This window comes from Panthera uncia, chromosome F2, assembly GCF_023721935.1.
Source record: "Panthera uncia isolate 11264 chromosome F2, Puncia_PCG_1.0, whole genome shotgun sequence".
NCBI classification, from domain to species: domain Eukaryota; kingdom Metazoa; phylum Chordata; class Mammalia; order Carnivora; family Felidae; genus Panthera; species Panthera uncia.
Window position 1 is genome coordinate 4447943 of NC_064812.1, and position 15938 is coordinate 4463880.

At 54.5% G+C, this 15938-nt stretch overlaps 1 protein-coding gene across 1 annotated transcript in view; it reads left to right on the plus strand.

Moving 5' to 3' along the window:
* The first annotated feature begins 819 nt into the window (after positions 1-819).
* Positions 820-15938, plus strand: part of COL22A1 (collagen type XXII alpha 1 chain) — a 237546-nt gene continuing 222427 nt past the window's right edge. The window contains exons 1-2 of the mRNA XM_049632862.1: positions 820-951; positions 3792-4358. Coding sequence (XP_049488819.1) covers positions 858-951; positions 3792-4358 — 661 coding nt within the window. The 5' untranslated portion in view covers positions 820-857. The remainder of the gene's footprint in view (positions 952-3791; positions 4359-15938) is intronic.

Consider the following 15938-nt stretch of genomic DNA (forward strand, 5'->3'; position numbering starts at 1 on the left):
ATCCTGTCTTTCCCTGGCCCACGTGTCACCTGTCTCCCAGGTGTCATTGCCCTTGGGGAGGGTGGTTCAGAGTCCTTCACCTGCCCGCCCTCAGCACCTGGCACAGGAGGGCAACTGATAAGTAGCTCAGAATCCTATTAGCTGTTTTCCCTTTCCTGTCTCATGGCTTAAACGGTGACAAATACTTTTGGAAGCGGATATCCACATGAAAATAAGGTACGCAGAAGAAATACACTTAGCTAGTAAATGTCATAGAGCAAAGAAATGCATTGAAAGTAAGAAAAATAAAAACCCAAACAAGGTCTCTCCTACTGAGTTGGCAACGACTGAGGGAATGGTAACGTCCGTGCCGCCAGGGATGCGGTGAGGGGCTCCGTCATATGCCCCCGCTTGGCGGGAGCCGGTACAGCCTCTCCAGAGAGAAGCTTGGTCATTGCTGTCAGGGTCCTTTCAAGATATCTCACGGAGGGCCCTAAGGAAATAATTACATGCGGGCAGAGGCTTAGGTACAAAGATGTCCTCTGGTAACATATCGGCAAATAAAACCGCCTGTTCCACGTCCCGACGTGGAGGTTGCGATCAGAATGTGGTGCCAGTGCCCAGGCACAGTCCCGCAGGGACGGCAGGTCCTCAGTGCGTGTTTGCTGGTGGCCGGAAGCAGGGAGGGTTGGGTGACCCCCGCGGGGCAGGCGTCCTGGGCTCGCTCGCGCGAGGGCCACGCCGTTGGCTGAGAGAGAGGTCGGCGGGGGCGCGGAGTCTCCCTCCCACACGGGCCGGGGCCCTTCTCTAAAGGTGTTGTCTTGTCCACACAGGGTATGTTCCCGTAGAGCCTGGTGCCGCCTCCTCCTGGCCGAGAGATGCATGTTCCCACGCGCGGGAGAGCCGTGGCCTGCCTCCTGTGGCTGCTGTTGCTGTGGAGCCGGGACGGCGGCTGTCGGGCCCAGAGGGCAGGTGGGGACACCATAGAATGTGCCAGACCGGGCACCGAGCAGCTGCTGTGCGTGCCCGTGCGTGGGGGTGGGGGTGCGAGAGAGTGAATGAGTGTGCAAGAGGCTGAGGCAGTGTGTTTGTGTGAAGGTTGTGAATGTGAGTACATGTGCATGCGTGAGAGTGAGTGTGGATGAGTGTGCAAGGGTCTGGCCGAATGTGGTTGTGCGGGTGTGAGTTTGTGTCTAAATGAGCGTGTGCAAATGAGTGTGCATGTGCAAGAGTCTGAGGTGCGTTTGTGTGTACGAAAGTGTGTGAAATAACCTGAGCGTGTGTTTGTGTGAGCCTGAGTGTGTGAGCACGTGTGTGAGGGTGGGTTGAGTGTGCAAACGTGTGGGTGTGAGTCTAGGTGCATGTGAGTGAGCATGTGGGTGAGTGTGTGAGTGTGTGTGCAAGTGTGTGAGAGCATGTGGGTGAGTGAGTGTGGGGGAGGGTGTAGGAGAAGAATGAGCTCTGACCACACGTCCCAAGTGGGCCGTGGGGTGTGCAGAGAACCTGCAGGGCCTTGGGGACGGAGGGCAGGGGTAGGATGGTGTCGTGTTGTCCTGCTCTGGGAGGGATTTGGGGACACACTCCGGGGGACATGGACACGCTGGGGTCCAGCCAGAAGAGGCGGCCAGGACTGCAAGGGCAACGAGACTCTGGACGAGACGGGGGAGAGGGGAGTGGGAAGTTCACTGCGGAAGAGGCAGCCGGGGGCAGGAGGGGTGAGTCGTGGCAGTGGTTGGTCCACGTGCCTGAGGGCCTCCTGGGGAGGGTGCCATCGGCGTGGAGGCGTGAAGGAGGGGTCAGGAACACGAGCCGGTCGGTATCAGGGCGCCGAGCACAGAGCCTGCTCTCTGGGGTCCTCGAGCAGGGAGGTCACCGGGCTCTAAAACACAGCCCCATTTTGCAGATGAGGAACTGAGGCACAGACAGGCCCAAAGCCCCCAGCAGGGGAGGAGCGGGAACACAGGCAGGTGCCCGCCTGAGCCACGCCAGGTTTCTGAGCCTGCAAAGGAAACACACACAGACAAAAACCCCAGGGCCTGTGTTTCGGTGTTGTTTTCCCCAAGTCTCCTCGTGTATTTCTCTGCCCAGCTCAGCTAGCTGGGAAGACAGCAATGACCATGGACGTCCCGGTCTTCATGGGAGGAGTGTGGGGCTCTGTGTCCACTGAGACGGTCCTGAGAGCACGGTGACACGGGATTATTAAAACAGAAGTGCGGGGCGTTTCGGGGGGCAGCAACCATCTCTCCCAAGCCCTCATTTTGTAGTGTCAAACACATCAGGCCAGAGGGGGGCGGTTACCTGCAGGGCTTACACACACGGCCCTTACCTGTGGCAGAGCTGAGGGCACCGGTTCCGGGGACAGGGCCCTTCCTGAGACCCACACTTAATTCTCACATGCACATGATGCAGTCCCTTCCCTGACCTGTTCCCCCCCGCCCCCCGAGAGAATGTACTCAGAGCTCCAAAGGGCCCCTGGGTGAGACCTCAGGAACAAGAAACCTTCTGCACCCTTAAAATAAATGTGCTCAAGGATTTCAGCCCACAGGCTGGGTCCTGCTTGGTCCACGGCAGCAATTACCCTGCCCGGGCTAGAACACTATTGTCCCAAAGACAAAAGGATGACCTTTTGTGTCAAGGAGAAAAACTCCCCGGGAATTATCTCTTGAGTCCACACATCTGGGCAAGCACTCCAGAAGCTCTAATCCTGTTAGGGAGCCAGCCGGTGAAGGTGGGGGGATTTACCTCTGCTCCAGGCAGCACAATGCAGCATGGGTTTAAAAGGTAGATGCGGAAAATTCAACAGTGGCCCTGGCTTAGGTGGGAATAGGGATAAGGAAGTATCTGTGTGTGTGTGTGTGTGTGTGTGTGTGTGTGTGTAATACATGCAGAGTTCTTGTTTTTCTGTTTTTTGAAATTCTAAAAAAATTTTTTAATGTTTATTTACTTTGGAGAGACAGAGAGGGAGAGAGAACGCAAGGGGGGGGGGGGGGGGGGGCAGAGAGAGAGGGAGACACAGAATCTGAAACAGGCTCCAGGCTCTGAGCTGTCAGCACAGAGCCTGACGTGGGGCTCAGACCCACGAACCACGAGATCATGATCTGAGCCGAAGTCGGAGGCTCAACCGACTAAGCCCCCCAGGTGCCCCTGAGTGCGGTATATTTTACGTGGTCTGTAATGCTGGCATGCTGTGAACTGTTTAAACATCCAACGAGAGTGCTGGCTAAATAAATTACGTGCACCTGTGCAGTGGAATCCCTGCAGCCGTGGAAACCGGCCGCATCACCCTGGAGATGGGTTTCTAGCACATCACAGGAGGTGCGGAAAACAGCCACGTATCAGTGTGTCCAGTAAAGTCCCACGTGCACTAGGAACTATGCAGAGACACAAACCAACAGGTATACACGCTGCGGGTTGGCAGTGCTGACTCTCCGTAGCTGGAAACATAAGCATTGAAAACATTTTTGATTGCGTTTTCTGAAATCATGCATTATTTGTAGTAGGTTTAAACAAACAAACAAACAAGGCAGTCACTGTGTAACCGAAACCAAAACTATTTAGGAAATCGGTACAATGGTGTTCCCTGAACGTTGACCCCTTTTATGCAAGGGGTCACATGTTGGCAGCTGAACCTCACAGCAAACTTGGGGACGCTCATCACCATGAGAAGTTAAGGAACCGAGGTTTTGCAGCTTTAAGGCAGCCAGACCAGGGCCCCCAGGAGTGCGCGCCCCCCCCCCCCAACCCCTCCAGGCCCAAGGGCATGACCTTTCCCAGTGCATTTGGGCCAGGGCGCCCTTCCTCTCCCCCTGCAGGCTGCAAGACCGTGCACTACGACCTGGTCTTCCTCTTGGACACCTCCTCCAGCGTGGGCAAGGAGGACTTTGAGAAGGTGCGGCAGTGGGTGGCCAACCTGGTAGACACCTTCGAGGTGGGGCCCGAGCGCACCCGCGTGGGCGTGGTGCGCTACAGCGACCGGCCGGCCACGGCCTTCGAGCTGGGCCTCTTTGGCTCACGGGAGGAGGTCAAGGCGGCGGCGCGGCACCTGGCCTACCACGGCGGCAACACCAACACGGGCGACGCGCTGCGCTTCATCACGCGCCACAGCTTCTCGCCGCAGGCCGGCGGCCGCCCCGGGGACCGCGCCTTCAAGCAGGTGGCCATCCTCCTGACCGACGGCCGCAGCCAGGACCTGGTGATGGACGCCGCGGCCGCCGCCCACCGCGCGGGCATCCGCATCTTTGCCGTGGGCGTCGGGGCGGCGCTCAAGGAGGAGCTGGAGGAGATCGCCTCGGAGCCCAAGTCCGCACACGTCTTCCACGTGTCCGACTTCAACGCCATCGACAAGATCCGCGGCAAGCTGAGACGCCGCCTGTGCGAAAGTGAGTGGGTGCGGGGCGCGCGGGGTTGGGGGGGGGGTGCTGAATTGCTCAGCGGGTAGGGGGCAGGGGGCAGGAGCAGGGGACAGGGGCTGGCGGCAGGGGACGGGGTAGGGGCCGATAGCAGGAACAGTGGACAGGGGATGGCGGCGGAGGCAGGGGCGCGTGTCGGGGCAGGGGCTGATGGCAGGCGCAGGCCACAGTCCACCTGCCAGGGCTCAGTGACCAGGGAAAACCAGTTCAGTGCTGGAGGCGGGGCCCACACCCTGGCTCCTCCCCAGGCTCCGCCTCCAGGTCGCAGGCTGGATGGAAATTAAAATGGGGCTGGGTCCTCAGTCCCGCCCACCCTGAGAGACTTAGAGATCCTTAAATGCAAAGCAGTGTAATCTGTATTTCTGTGGTGGGAACATATCTGCTACCTCCATGGCCGTTGAGGTCAGAGACCTACACACAAAGCCCTCCCTAAGGCACATGGCAGGTGAAATATATGGGGCCCTCTCCTCTCCCCAGGGATTGCCTTGAGAGGTGGGCCAAGAAAATGGGCACAAGGCAGGTTTCTGTGACCCCCAGCCAGCCACTTACATGGTTGGGCACTGCTTATCTCAGAGGTCAAGTGCTGTTGACCTGGTGCCCTGAGATAACCCGAGGTTGTCTGGAATCTGTTGACTGTGGCTGGGGATGGGGGATGGGGAGGTTGGGCAGCAGGCAGGGATCTGACCCTGAAGGCTGACCTCCAACATCCTTGTTGGATCATTCTCAGGACAGCCTCCCCCAAAGGACAGGAAGGGAGAAGTGGGTTTTCCGTGCACTGGCCTGTATCCAGCTTCTGTTCTGCCTGCTGCATTGGGGTGATACTTGTCCTTCCTGGGTCATGACCAGTGTTTGGTACCCACCCCCCCCTCCCCTAGCCTCCAAGACCAGCAGGTAGGGGCTGGGAGCAGAGTCCCAGCCTCTGGGACTGTCAGTTTTGCTGACTACTTTTGGGGACTGAGAACGTCACCCCTTGTCGGGGACAGGGAGGCCTTGGGGTTGGGGCCAGCGGAGGGAGCAGCTGGCCATGACTTGGGAGAGCCATGAGGGTCTGCTCCCGGGAAGGGGCCTGGCCTGCAGCCCTGTGAGAAAACAGCTAAGCTGTGTCTGAAACAGAACGCCCTCGGGCCCTTTACCTTTCTGTGACTCTTTCCTCTGTTGGCCCCACCCTACTTAATCTCCACTCACTTATTCGTAGATACGTGTTGGAGATCTAGTGTGTGTGGGGCCTTGTGCTGAGTTCTGGGCCTGTAGACAAAGAGAAGACAAAGCCCCTGCCCTTGGAGTGTTCATAGTCTAGATGGCCAAAAAGACGCATAAAAAGGGATTTAATACAGTGGGGGTGACCTTAATAAACGTGCCACAGAATCTCAGGGGGTCCTACCGTGTTTGTGCTCGGTGATGACCCTGAGAATGAGGGAGGACTTCCTGGAGGAGGTGACGCTTAGACCATTTAGCAGGACATGCCTGAGCTGTAGGATGAGGGATTGAGGGGTGGTATGATGCAGTCTGTGAACAATCATGGACCTGCATTGCCGTGGTAAAGGAGGGAACTAGGGTTGGTGGTTTTGTATGATTGTCCGACTCTCAGTAAAGGAGGGCCTTGTGTGCTCAGATGAATTGTGGAAGGGTTTTGTGCAGGGGTGTGACACAGTCAGATAGGAGACCCTTTATAGGACTGCTGGAGAAATTCAGGGACAAACGGTGCTGGGGATACATGGAGCACGAGGACTACACCCATTCCACAGATGAGGAGATTGATGCCCTGAGTGCCAAGTGAAGGAAACCTATGCAGTAGTGTAGAAGGCGTTGGCCGTGGACTTTCCCTTGACCCGCACTGCAACCACGCACATCATGGCGATCTTTTCACAGCATGCAGCCTGCTAGGCTCCCGGAAGGGGCAGCTGCTAGGCCTGTAGCAGGAGCCAGACGGAGAGATCCAGCCAGGATGGGAAAGAGCAGGGAGGCAGGAGAGGCAGTGTGGTAGGGCCAGGGCTCAGGACTGACCTCTGAGCTGATGAGAGTCAGGCCCAGCCTGACTCTCACGTGGTGAGAGTCCCACGTGGTGGCTCAGTCCCACGTGGTGGCTCATGGGTGCTCCTCTAGACCCTGCCCACTGGCATTGTGTCTTCCTGCCAGCCTCGGTCCAGACTGGTTCTAGAGTTGGGCCAAGCAGAGTGTAGATTCTGAAGAACTTCCATGCCTGGGGGTTGGTACTGGGAATGGTGAGGACAGCCCCAGAGAGGCCAAGTCACTGAGCTGTGCTCCCCAGTTAAAGCAGGGCTGGGGATGGAATCCGGGGCTTCAGCCTCCATGCACTGGCCGCCCCCCACCAGGCCCCGGGACTCAGGTTGTGCCATCGCTGACCTCGGTTCTGAGTCGAGGACAGCGTTCCGCTCACAGGCAGTAGAGGACCCCGCTCTAACGGGCTTGGGGAATAAAGCAGATTGACCTCACACACAACAGAAAGGCCAGAGGTCAGGCGGGCTTGAGTGATGAGACCAGGCCTCGCTCAACCCCTGCCGTTTCTAGGTTCTTTCTTGGCCTAACCCCGTCCTTGGCAGCCTTTTGTATCTGGGTCCTGGCACGGATGGCTCACTGAAGAGGGGTGGGGTCGGTGAGGGATACTGAGGCCCTGAGAATGGGCAGCGAGGGGAGCTGGCTGATGGCAAGGGCGGAGGTGTGTCCAGACCCCCGTGGGGGGAGGAGGCTGTGTGACAGGAGCCGAAGTCCCCTCAGGGAAGGCACCTGCTGCCTCAGCTATGGCCTAGAGGGAGCAGGAAGGAAGCCCCCACCCGCCCTCTGTCCCTCCCCTCATCTCCCCTCCTCCCCTGGCCTGAGCCTGTCTGACGGCAGCCAACAAGGGGCCCAGGTGATGGCGACATAGTAGCGAAGGAGGGGAGAACAGGTGTGTGGGGGGGCACATGGGGCTACCTGTGGAGAATCTTAGGGCCATGTGAGACTCCAGCCCCAGGACAGACAAGACTGGGGCCCAGCGTGCCTGGATTTGGTCTGACAGAGAAGTGTGGGCCTGAGACTCTCCCCAGACCAAAACTGTAGCTCCAGAGTGGAAGGAGGCTGACTGGGGCCTAAACTACATGACCCTGTCCTAGTTTCCATCCCCACCCCCCTCAAGGGAGGATGTGTGACCCATGCAGGGAAACAGGGGCCCTGTAACCAAGAGAAATGGACACTGATGCTGGCCAGCCGGGGACACCACGTATTCCCCATGACAACGCTCAGAAAACTCACAGTGGCCGGGGTCCTCCAAATGCCTGAACAGACAGAAGATTTAAGTTATGCTCAGCTGTCTGGAGGGAATCTGCTTTTGTAAATACAGATGTAAGCTGACTAGGGCCTGGTCTACTCTGGTGATGAATGAAACAAAATCCCCTTACAATTGCTTCAATTAGAAACAAAGCAAAATAAAAAAAGATAGCTAACAGTAAGATACTGAACCGCATCGAGTAAGATTAAATCCAGGAGCATCACAAAATCCAAATGACCAGAAGTCCCTGGGCACAGAGGAGATGCCTTTGGGTGACTTCGGAACTCAAATAGGAGCTGTTCTGAATAGGGGCTTTGCACTGATGATCTGGAAATTCGCAGACTAACGACGTGGGGTTTTTGGTGTAGTGATCGTTCATTTGGATCCGACCTACTCATTCATTCATTCGGCAACCACACACTGAGTGATTCCTCCTTTGGGGGCCATGCCAAGGGCCAGGATGCGGTGATGGATCGGATATTCTTTTTTGTCCTTGGGGACCTTTTGTCTCCTTGAGACGGCAGGAAAGTGGCAGCTAATTACACGATGGAGTGTGGACACTGTTACCACGTGCAGTTTCATGTGTCTGGTAGTTTATCTGCCCGGGGTCTGTCTTCACACACAAGAATAAGCTTGACGAGGGCAAACTCTGTTCCTTGTGGTTTCCGAGTGCCCGGAACAGAGCCCGGGAAGTGAAAGGAGCCGCCTAGACCTAAGGGTGGAGACTGGCAGTTAGTTCTGTGTTTGCTGTTGTGATCTGCATGTTAGAAGTACTACCCTCTTCCAGATGCAAAGAATAAGAATATTCGGCAAACCCGACATCATTCCCAAAAAGAACTGAAATATTGAACTCACCCGTATTTTGGCGAGCAGAGACAAACGGTTAGATTTTGAAGGCTGATGAAGGTCTGGAAAAGGCGGGCTGGCTGGGATGGGCTAAATCATGCCAACGATGCCACCCGGCTTCGTCGAGTGGGACAAACCCAACGCCACCAGAGGTGAACGAATGGAGCCAGGGTGTCTGCTGGTCCCTGAGCACCAGACGCTGCTGTTGCTGCTGTTGATGGACTGAGGTCCAACTGCATCCAGAACCCATTTTCCCTCCAGCTTGGCCACAGATGGGAGGCAGGGTGGCTCTGAGGGACGGCAGGCTCCCCGGGGCTGCCCTTCAGAGGGGAAGATGAACCTTAGATCGTGTACAGGGGTTGAGGGGCCAGTGTCTGCAGCCCTAAGGCAGCACAGGTTGGGGTCTGTGAGCCGTGGCTGGTCTGGTCTGGAAGCCCAGCTGAGAGGGACCAGGTGAGCCGAGGAGGGGGCAGTGTGGGAACAGGAGGGGACCTGAGACGGACAGAACATCTCTGGGGTGGTGGTTGCAGAAGCTTCTCTGTCCCAAGTGTCCCTGGCCACCTATGGACCTGACCTGTTTTTCTCAGGATCTCGAGATGCCTTTGTTCAACACTCTGCTAAGAGCTGCATTAGAATTCCAGCCTGCTATCCTGCCACCTAGGTCATGGCTGCAGATAGGATACTTCGTGCTGCTAATTTATTTGTTCCAGTGTGTTTACGACTTAACCCTGTGCTTACATCCGTCAGAGTTCGCGTGTGCCACACACACCCAGTGCTGGCTTGCACCGTGACTGCCCCTGAGTGTCCGTGATGACTGGGTCAGAGTCACTCCCCAGGGTGGCCCGGCAGGCAAGGAGGAGATCTGGGAGTTTACCCCCAGTTCTGTCTGACCCAGGTCCCGAGTCCTTTCCAGGAAGTTGTGGTGTTTAGGGAGCATCTTTAAATCGCCATGTCATTCATGTCTCCCCAAATTCCCAACACAGATCTCCTGGCTCTCCCTATGCTGTGGGCAGCACTGAGGCACAGGGTGCCTGCATGGCTCGCCAGGGGGTCACAGGGAGAGGTGACTGTGTCCACCGCCCTGAGTCAGGCCTGCCAGGCCGCCCCTCTGTGATCCTTTGGATTTCTGATGCTGAACGGTGCTGGTTCCTGCTGCAGGCCTGGCTCACATGGGGACCAGTGGCTGTTTGCTGAGCAAACGAGTAAAGCTAACAGTATGTGGCTCACTGTCCCCCCGGCCTTGGGCTCATGCAGGGAGGTGCCTCCGTGTCGTGGCATCCGCTCCTGCCTCTGCGGCCTGACCGGGTTCCCAGGGGACTCAATCTCAGCCTGGCTTCCTGCAGTGTGTGGGGCGGAGGCTGCGGACGGGGCCCAACCCCAGAGCACTGGCTGTAATTAAGAGCTTTCTCCACCCCGGGCTCTGTCGTGGCCACAAAACAACCTTTATATAGCTTATCGGGTGGCGTGAGTGAGCCTGTGGAATGCCAGCTGGCCACAGCTGGACCCTCCTCCTCCTTCTATTTCGGGGACACTCGGTGGTGGTCCTCTCTCCCCTCTCCCATGAGCAGGAGCCTCTTTCCTGGGTCCTGTCTCTTAGCTCCCAGGCTGAGACCCCAGTGTGGGTTTCCCATGTTTCTGTGGTGCATTGTCATAGGACACGTGGTCACCCTGTCTCTGTCTGTCTCTTGTTGGTGTGTTTGTGCTTAGCTGTGTTGCTGTTCCAATGAGAGTCCAGACTCCTGGATATTATACTTACCAATATGGTGGGAGGGGAGAGGCGGGGAGAGAGAGGGAGACTGACTTGTTTTGTGTGGCAGGGAGATTAATTTTATTGTTCCCCTGTGACTCTCACTGGAAAAATGTTGGCGTCTGTACCCCAGCTCTACATTTAATCAGTGGGTGCCCCTGCTTTCGTTCCGTCCCCCCGAGCCCGGCTCCCTGTGTGCAGGGTGAATGCCTCCTTACGCACTCCTTTGTCATGATGGGGCACAGGTTAGCCCCGCTGTGGGCACTGTGGCCATCGAAGGCTCACCTTGCTCTGTACTGTGCTCATCAACAGGCCATTGCCTTGTAAGTGAGTTATTAGGTTCACTTGATAATTTGTTTTGTCCTTTTTTCTTTTTGTGGTGCGTTTTCAGTAAACAACACAACTTATTTACATAGTTAGGAATGGACTGGATGGACCTTTAAAGACACACCTGACAACTGTGGATGTTTTAAGGACTCTACAGTATTGGGTCATTTTTTTCCCGACACATTGTAATGGATCCCCCGTTATCTCACAGACATTGTTCTGAGGCGCAGGGTTCCTCCTTGAATAAGACACCTGTGATCCTGCATGTAGAGTGACGTTCCTAGAGGAAGTCCCCTTGAGAAGAGAAGAATTGAGTTGAGCTTGGGATGGCAAGGATCAGTCCACGCCCAGAGCTCCAGGCAGAGGCAGCTGGGGTAGGTAGGCGTGCAGTCTGCGTGCTGGAGGGGGGGGGTTGTTACCCCCCACTTCAGGAGGTGGAAGTTGAGGCTTCGTTTCCCAGCTTAACATTTCCAGGTGTGTGCAGTAGAAGGCGTCCAGCCACGAGTCTTCCCTTGGCCAGAAGTAGAGCCAGGAATACTCTGTCCCCTTGATGACCGGTAGTAATGCCCAAGAAAAGGGCTTTGGGTCAGCCGTTGGCATGCCTGAGTCACACATCCGGCCTGAATTTCTTTGGGCCTCGTCTCCCTCTGGACCTGAGTGTTATAGTCCTCAAAGAAGGCACAGGCTGCTGGTGGCATTGACCCCAGTGACCAGTTCCTTCTGACCACACTCCTGCCTCCATCACCACATCCCTCTGCCTGCCCGGAGACTGGTGGTACCACGAGGACACACACCACACACACACACTTGCACACGCAAACCCTATACACACACCACACACAACACACACAACACACATGCACACGCACATCACGTGTCCACAACACAGAACCACACAGACATGTGCACATCTATTCACACACCACATACAACACAAACACCACACACACACACACACACACACACACAGAGGCATATATTCTCCTTCCCCAACACACACACATGCACACACATCACACGTCCACAACACAAACACCATATACACGTCTGTACACGCACCGCATACAACACAAACACAGAACACACATACACACATATACACACAGACATATATCCCCCTCCCCCAACACACACACGGGCATCTGGGAACGTGTGTGGCCGCAAGACCCAGCCCGTCCTCTGGATGGATCTGAAGGCCGGAGAGGAATCTGTGGCAGCATCAGCTGTGGGATTGGAGCCGCCACGTGGATGTCTGTGGCTTGGCCCTTGGGACCACATCAGCCTCAAGAAGCAATTCCGGCCGGGCCCGCCCTTTACCTACGGGTCATGGGGAGTTTCTCCTGGGAAAACTTGTGATCAGGGTCACTCCCTAGAAATTGTAATCGGACTGCCTAATTCTGATGATGTGCTGGGACATTTCATAAGAAAATTATGGGAAATGATGGAAAACTGAAGCCAGCCTTCAGTTATTTTTAATTTGCACACATCCGGGAAGGCGAGTGTCCCCAGCTGTGCCCAGCCAGGCCCGTGCCTGGAAAGGGTCCCTGGGAGCTGTTCAGTGTGTGCTCCTGCCTGACTGCTGTCTCTTCCTGAAACCAAGGCCCATGTGTCAAAACTGGACATTCTGCCCGTAGCCCCTTAGGGCCAGGGAGTGTGTCCCACTGTGCTGGGGAAGGGGGGAGCGTGTGCTGTCACACCCCCCACCCTCTGGACGGACCACCACTCACGTTATTTCTGGGTCCTGGCTTCTCACGATAGTGTAGTGCTGTCTCCCTCGTGCTGGACTCCGCATGTGCCTGCATGTGTGTGCCCGCAGGCGGTTCCTCCAAGAGTGTGCTCAGGCAGGGCAGTTCCGCTTCGCTGGAGCTGGTGCTCGTCACGCCCAGCTCTGCCTCCCCGCCCTCTGAAAAGTCAGGCCAGGTACCTAGCGTCTTTCCAGCCTCCTTCCGGCCATACAGAGAGATGCTGGCACCATTCCTACACTGTGGAGTGTCATGGGGGTCTCATGGATTGGACATGGGAAGCACTGGGCACAGTGGTGGCCCTGAGCACATGCTATGCACTTTGCTTTTGCTATACACACACACGCACACACAGATACACCCACACACACACATGCACACACATATGCACACGTGTGTGCACACACATGCACATACATGTGTGCACACAATTAGCTATATGCACATACAAATACATGTGTGTACACACATACAAGTATATGCACATGTAAATGCACATAAGTATATACATACACATATATGCACACATATGCACTCACATATATGCACACATGTATACACACATGTGTGCACACACATTCATATGCATATGTATATGTGTGTGTGCACATATACATATACAAATGCATCCACACATACATGTATATACACACATGTATACATGCACAAATATACATATGCATGTATATGCACTTACGTGCAGACATGCATGTGCACACATACATGCAAGTATACACACATGTGTACACACATGCACATACATATGTGTACATAAATGTGCATGCATGTATATATGTACATGTGTGGAAACACGTGTGTGCACATGTACATGTATGTGTATGTGTGTACATGTGAAATTTGTGTATACAAGTATAACTTACATATAACACATACACAAATTTTATCTATGTATATGTGCACGTGTACATATACTATTTTCTGGAACGGTGATTACCTTTCACCTAGGGAGGTGTTTCTCAAGCTTTCTTTTTTTTGTTGTTATGTCCCCTAAACGACTCTGTATAAATGTTGCATTTTCCTCCCAATTGCCTCCTTCTCTGAGATTGAATACAGTCTGTTTATGCTGCTTGAACTTGGGTGGGCCCAAGCCATGGGATCTCTTTGACTTGCTCACCCCCTCCCTTGAGCAGTGTTTGCCCCTGGGAGGCAATATGGCCCCTGTGAGAAAGCATCGTTTCGGGTGGAGGGCAGGAGTCCAGGACGAGAATTCAGGGAAGGCCTGGGTTCGGATCCTGCCTTCTGTCCCTCAGGAGATGTGACTTTATAGTCTTCTCGTTTAGCAGATGGGACTCAGATCTAAAAGCCTGGGTTAAGTCCAGGTTTCTGTTTGGACAGATTACTTTCTTAAGCTTTAGTTTTCCCTGTTAAATGGAAATGGTAATAGTACCACCTACTCCCTAGAGCAGGGGGAATATGCACTTAAAAGGCCCCCTTTGGAGCTTGTACGCAGGGGACTCATAGTTTCTGCATCAAGACCCTGATCTGAGGCAGGGGAACTGGAGTGGAATCCCAGCTCTGCCACCTGCCAGCTAGGGACCCCTCAGCAAGGGCATCACCTCTCAGACACTTGATTTCCTCGTCTGTAAAATTGAGATGGTATTTACCAATCTGGCAGCTCATTGACTGTGGTTCTTATTATCACGGTGCTATTGCACGATTTTTATGCAAAGCCTGTATGAAATAGAACTTGCCAAACATCAGAGTGCCCAAAGGTGACATGGCAGGATCTGAGCCCCCTGTCACAGGAAGGGAATCTAGCAGAATCTAGAAGTTCATGGATACTGAGCTCTGTAATGGACACCGGCCCGTTCAGGAAGTCAAGACTACAGCCCGCAGAGCAAATCTGCCCAGGCACCAGTTTTTCAAATTAAGTTTTGCTGGAATATGGCTTGCCAGCCTGTTCACATATTGTCTGTGGCTGTGTTCACACCCCAACCTCGAGCTGATCAGTTGTGACAGAGAGCGCATGACCCACAAAGGCTATTTGCACTCTGGCCCTTTACAGAAGAAGAAGTTTGCTGACCTCTGACAGTGTGTTCTGAAACGATGGCTGGGAATCTGAAGTCACTGTCACTAAGTCTTCTGTGACCCTGAGTAGGATATTTTATGGAGGCCTCAGTTTCCTCCTTGGGTGTTGAATGGGGTGAGTGGGATTCACCTTAGAGGCTCCCTCTCCTCTAGCACAGTCAACGGTCATGCTACCCCCATGTGTGCAGCTGTGTTATGGATCCCTGCTCTGTTTGTCATTTTTAGGGGTCACCCAAGATCCTTAAGAAAGCCTCCTACCTTCCCTGGCCTCAGACAAGGATTCACATCCCAACTGGACTGGACAGGACCCTGGGTCAGATGCCAGTCAGTGTCCTCCCCATGGCACTGACTTGCCGCAGGGCCTCGTGCCAGCCACAGCACCCCTTGTCCCTGGTGCCGTCCCACGTAAGCACCCACATGGGCAGGACCATCTCATTTACTGGGGTCATGTCATGCCAGGCGCTTTAGAAGCTCACAGAGGTTAGACTACGTGTTTCACACGGTGGTTTTAGTTTAGAGTTGATACAGGGGTACAATCTAGTGGCCACAACTAAATTAGTACTACTTGCGAAATGTAAATATGCATATGCACAGCCTCTCTCTATATGTCTGCATAGGAATATGCATCCGTATAATTAAATACGTGGAGAAAGTACAATTTTGAGAGCCTCTCACATCCTGCAGCTGGCCTCGTCCTAGCTGAACTTCATAGTTGTCAGAGAGCAAGTGGGACCCGGGGGTTACACAGCGTCTAGGGGCTTTCCAAGAAGAGTTGGCTGAGTAATTGCAGTGCTTCTGATACAAGTTCACATTTAACTGGAAAGTGGAAGGAAATCTGCTGGTAAAGCAGGTTCTAGGTGACTTGTTTTGCTGTAAAACGTGTCTGTCTTTGTCCTTTTAATTATAGGCTCTGGTTTCTTTGAGTTCACCCACCTATCCCCCACCCCCACACAGACACACACATACACTAAGACACAGGGCACACGCATGCGCACACACGCTACTCTGCTATTTGCCAGCTGTGTGGATTTGGGCAGAGGACTTAACCTCAGTTTCCTCATCTGGAAACCAGCATGCAGAACTCTCCCACGTAGGCACATTGCGGAGATTCTGTGAATGTCTGTCGAGTGTATGGCCTGAGTGAGTGTAGAGCCGGTCCTCACTGCCCCCAGGTTCCCTGGTTCAGAGGGACATCAGCCAGCGTGCAGAGAAGCCACAAGACTAGCGAGTAAACATACAGGAGGCAGAGAACGCAGCCAGCTCTTGGGGCCCATTCCCACATTCCTACCCTCCTCGCCTGGTGTCCTTGATGCAGAAATTTAGTCATTGGAGGTGAAAATCACCCGTTGATGCAATTCTCTGCTCACTGGAACCTGGAGGTAAAATGGGCCACAGAAGTCTTCATGGTTTCACATCAGGCCCAGGTCCCTGTGCTGGGATCAGGAGGGAGAGGGGCCCTGGGCGGCTGGACCCGTGCAGGCCAGCTTCTCACCCTCTTCCTTGCTTTGCATGAGAGTGACACCTTGGTGCACATTCTAGAAGGGGTGACTGGGAACGTCTGACTGGGAACTCTG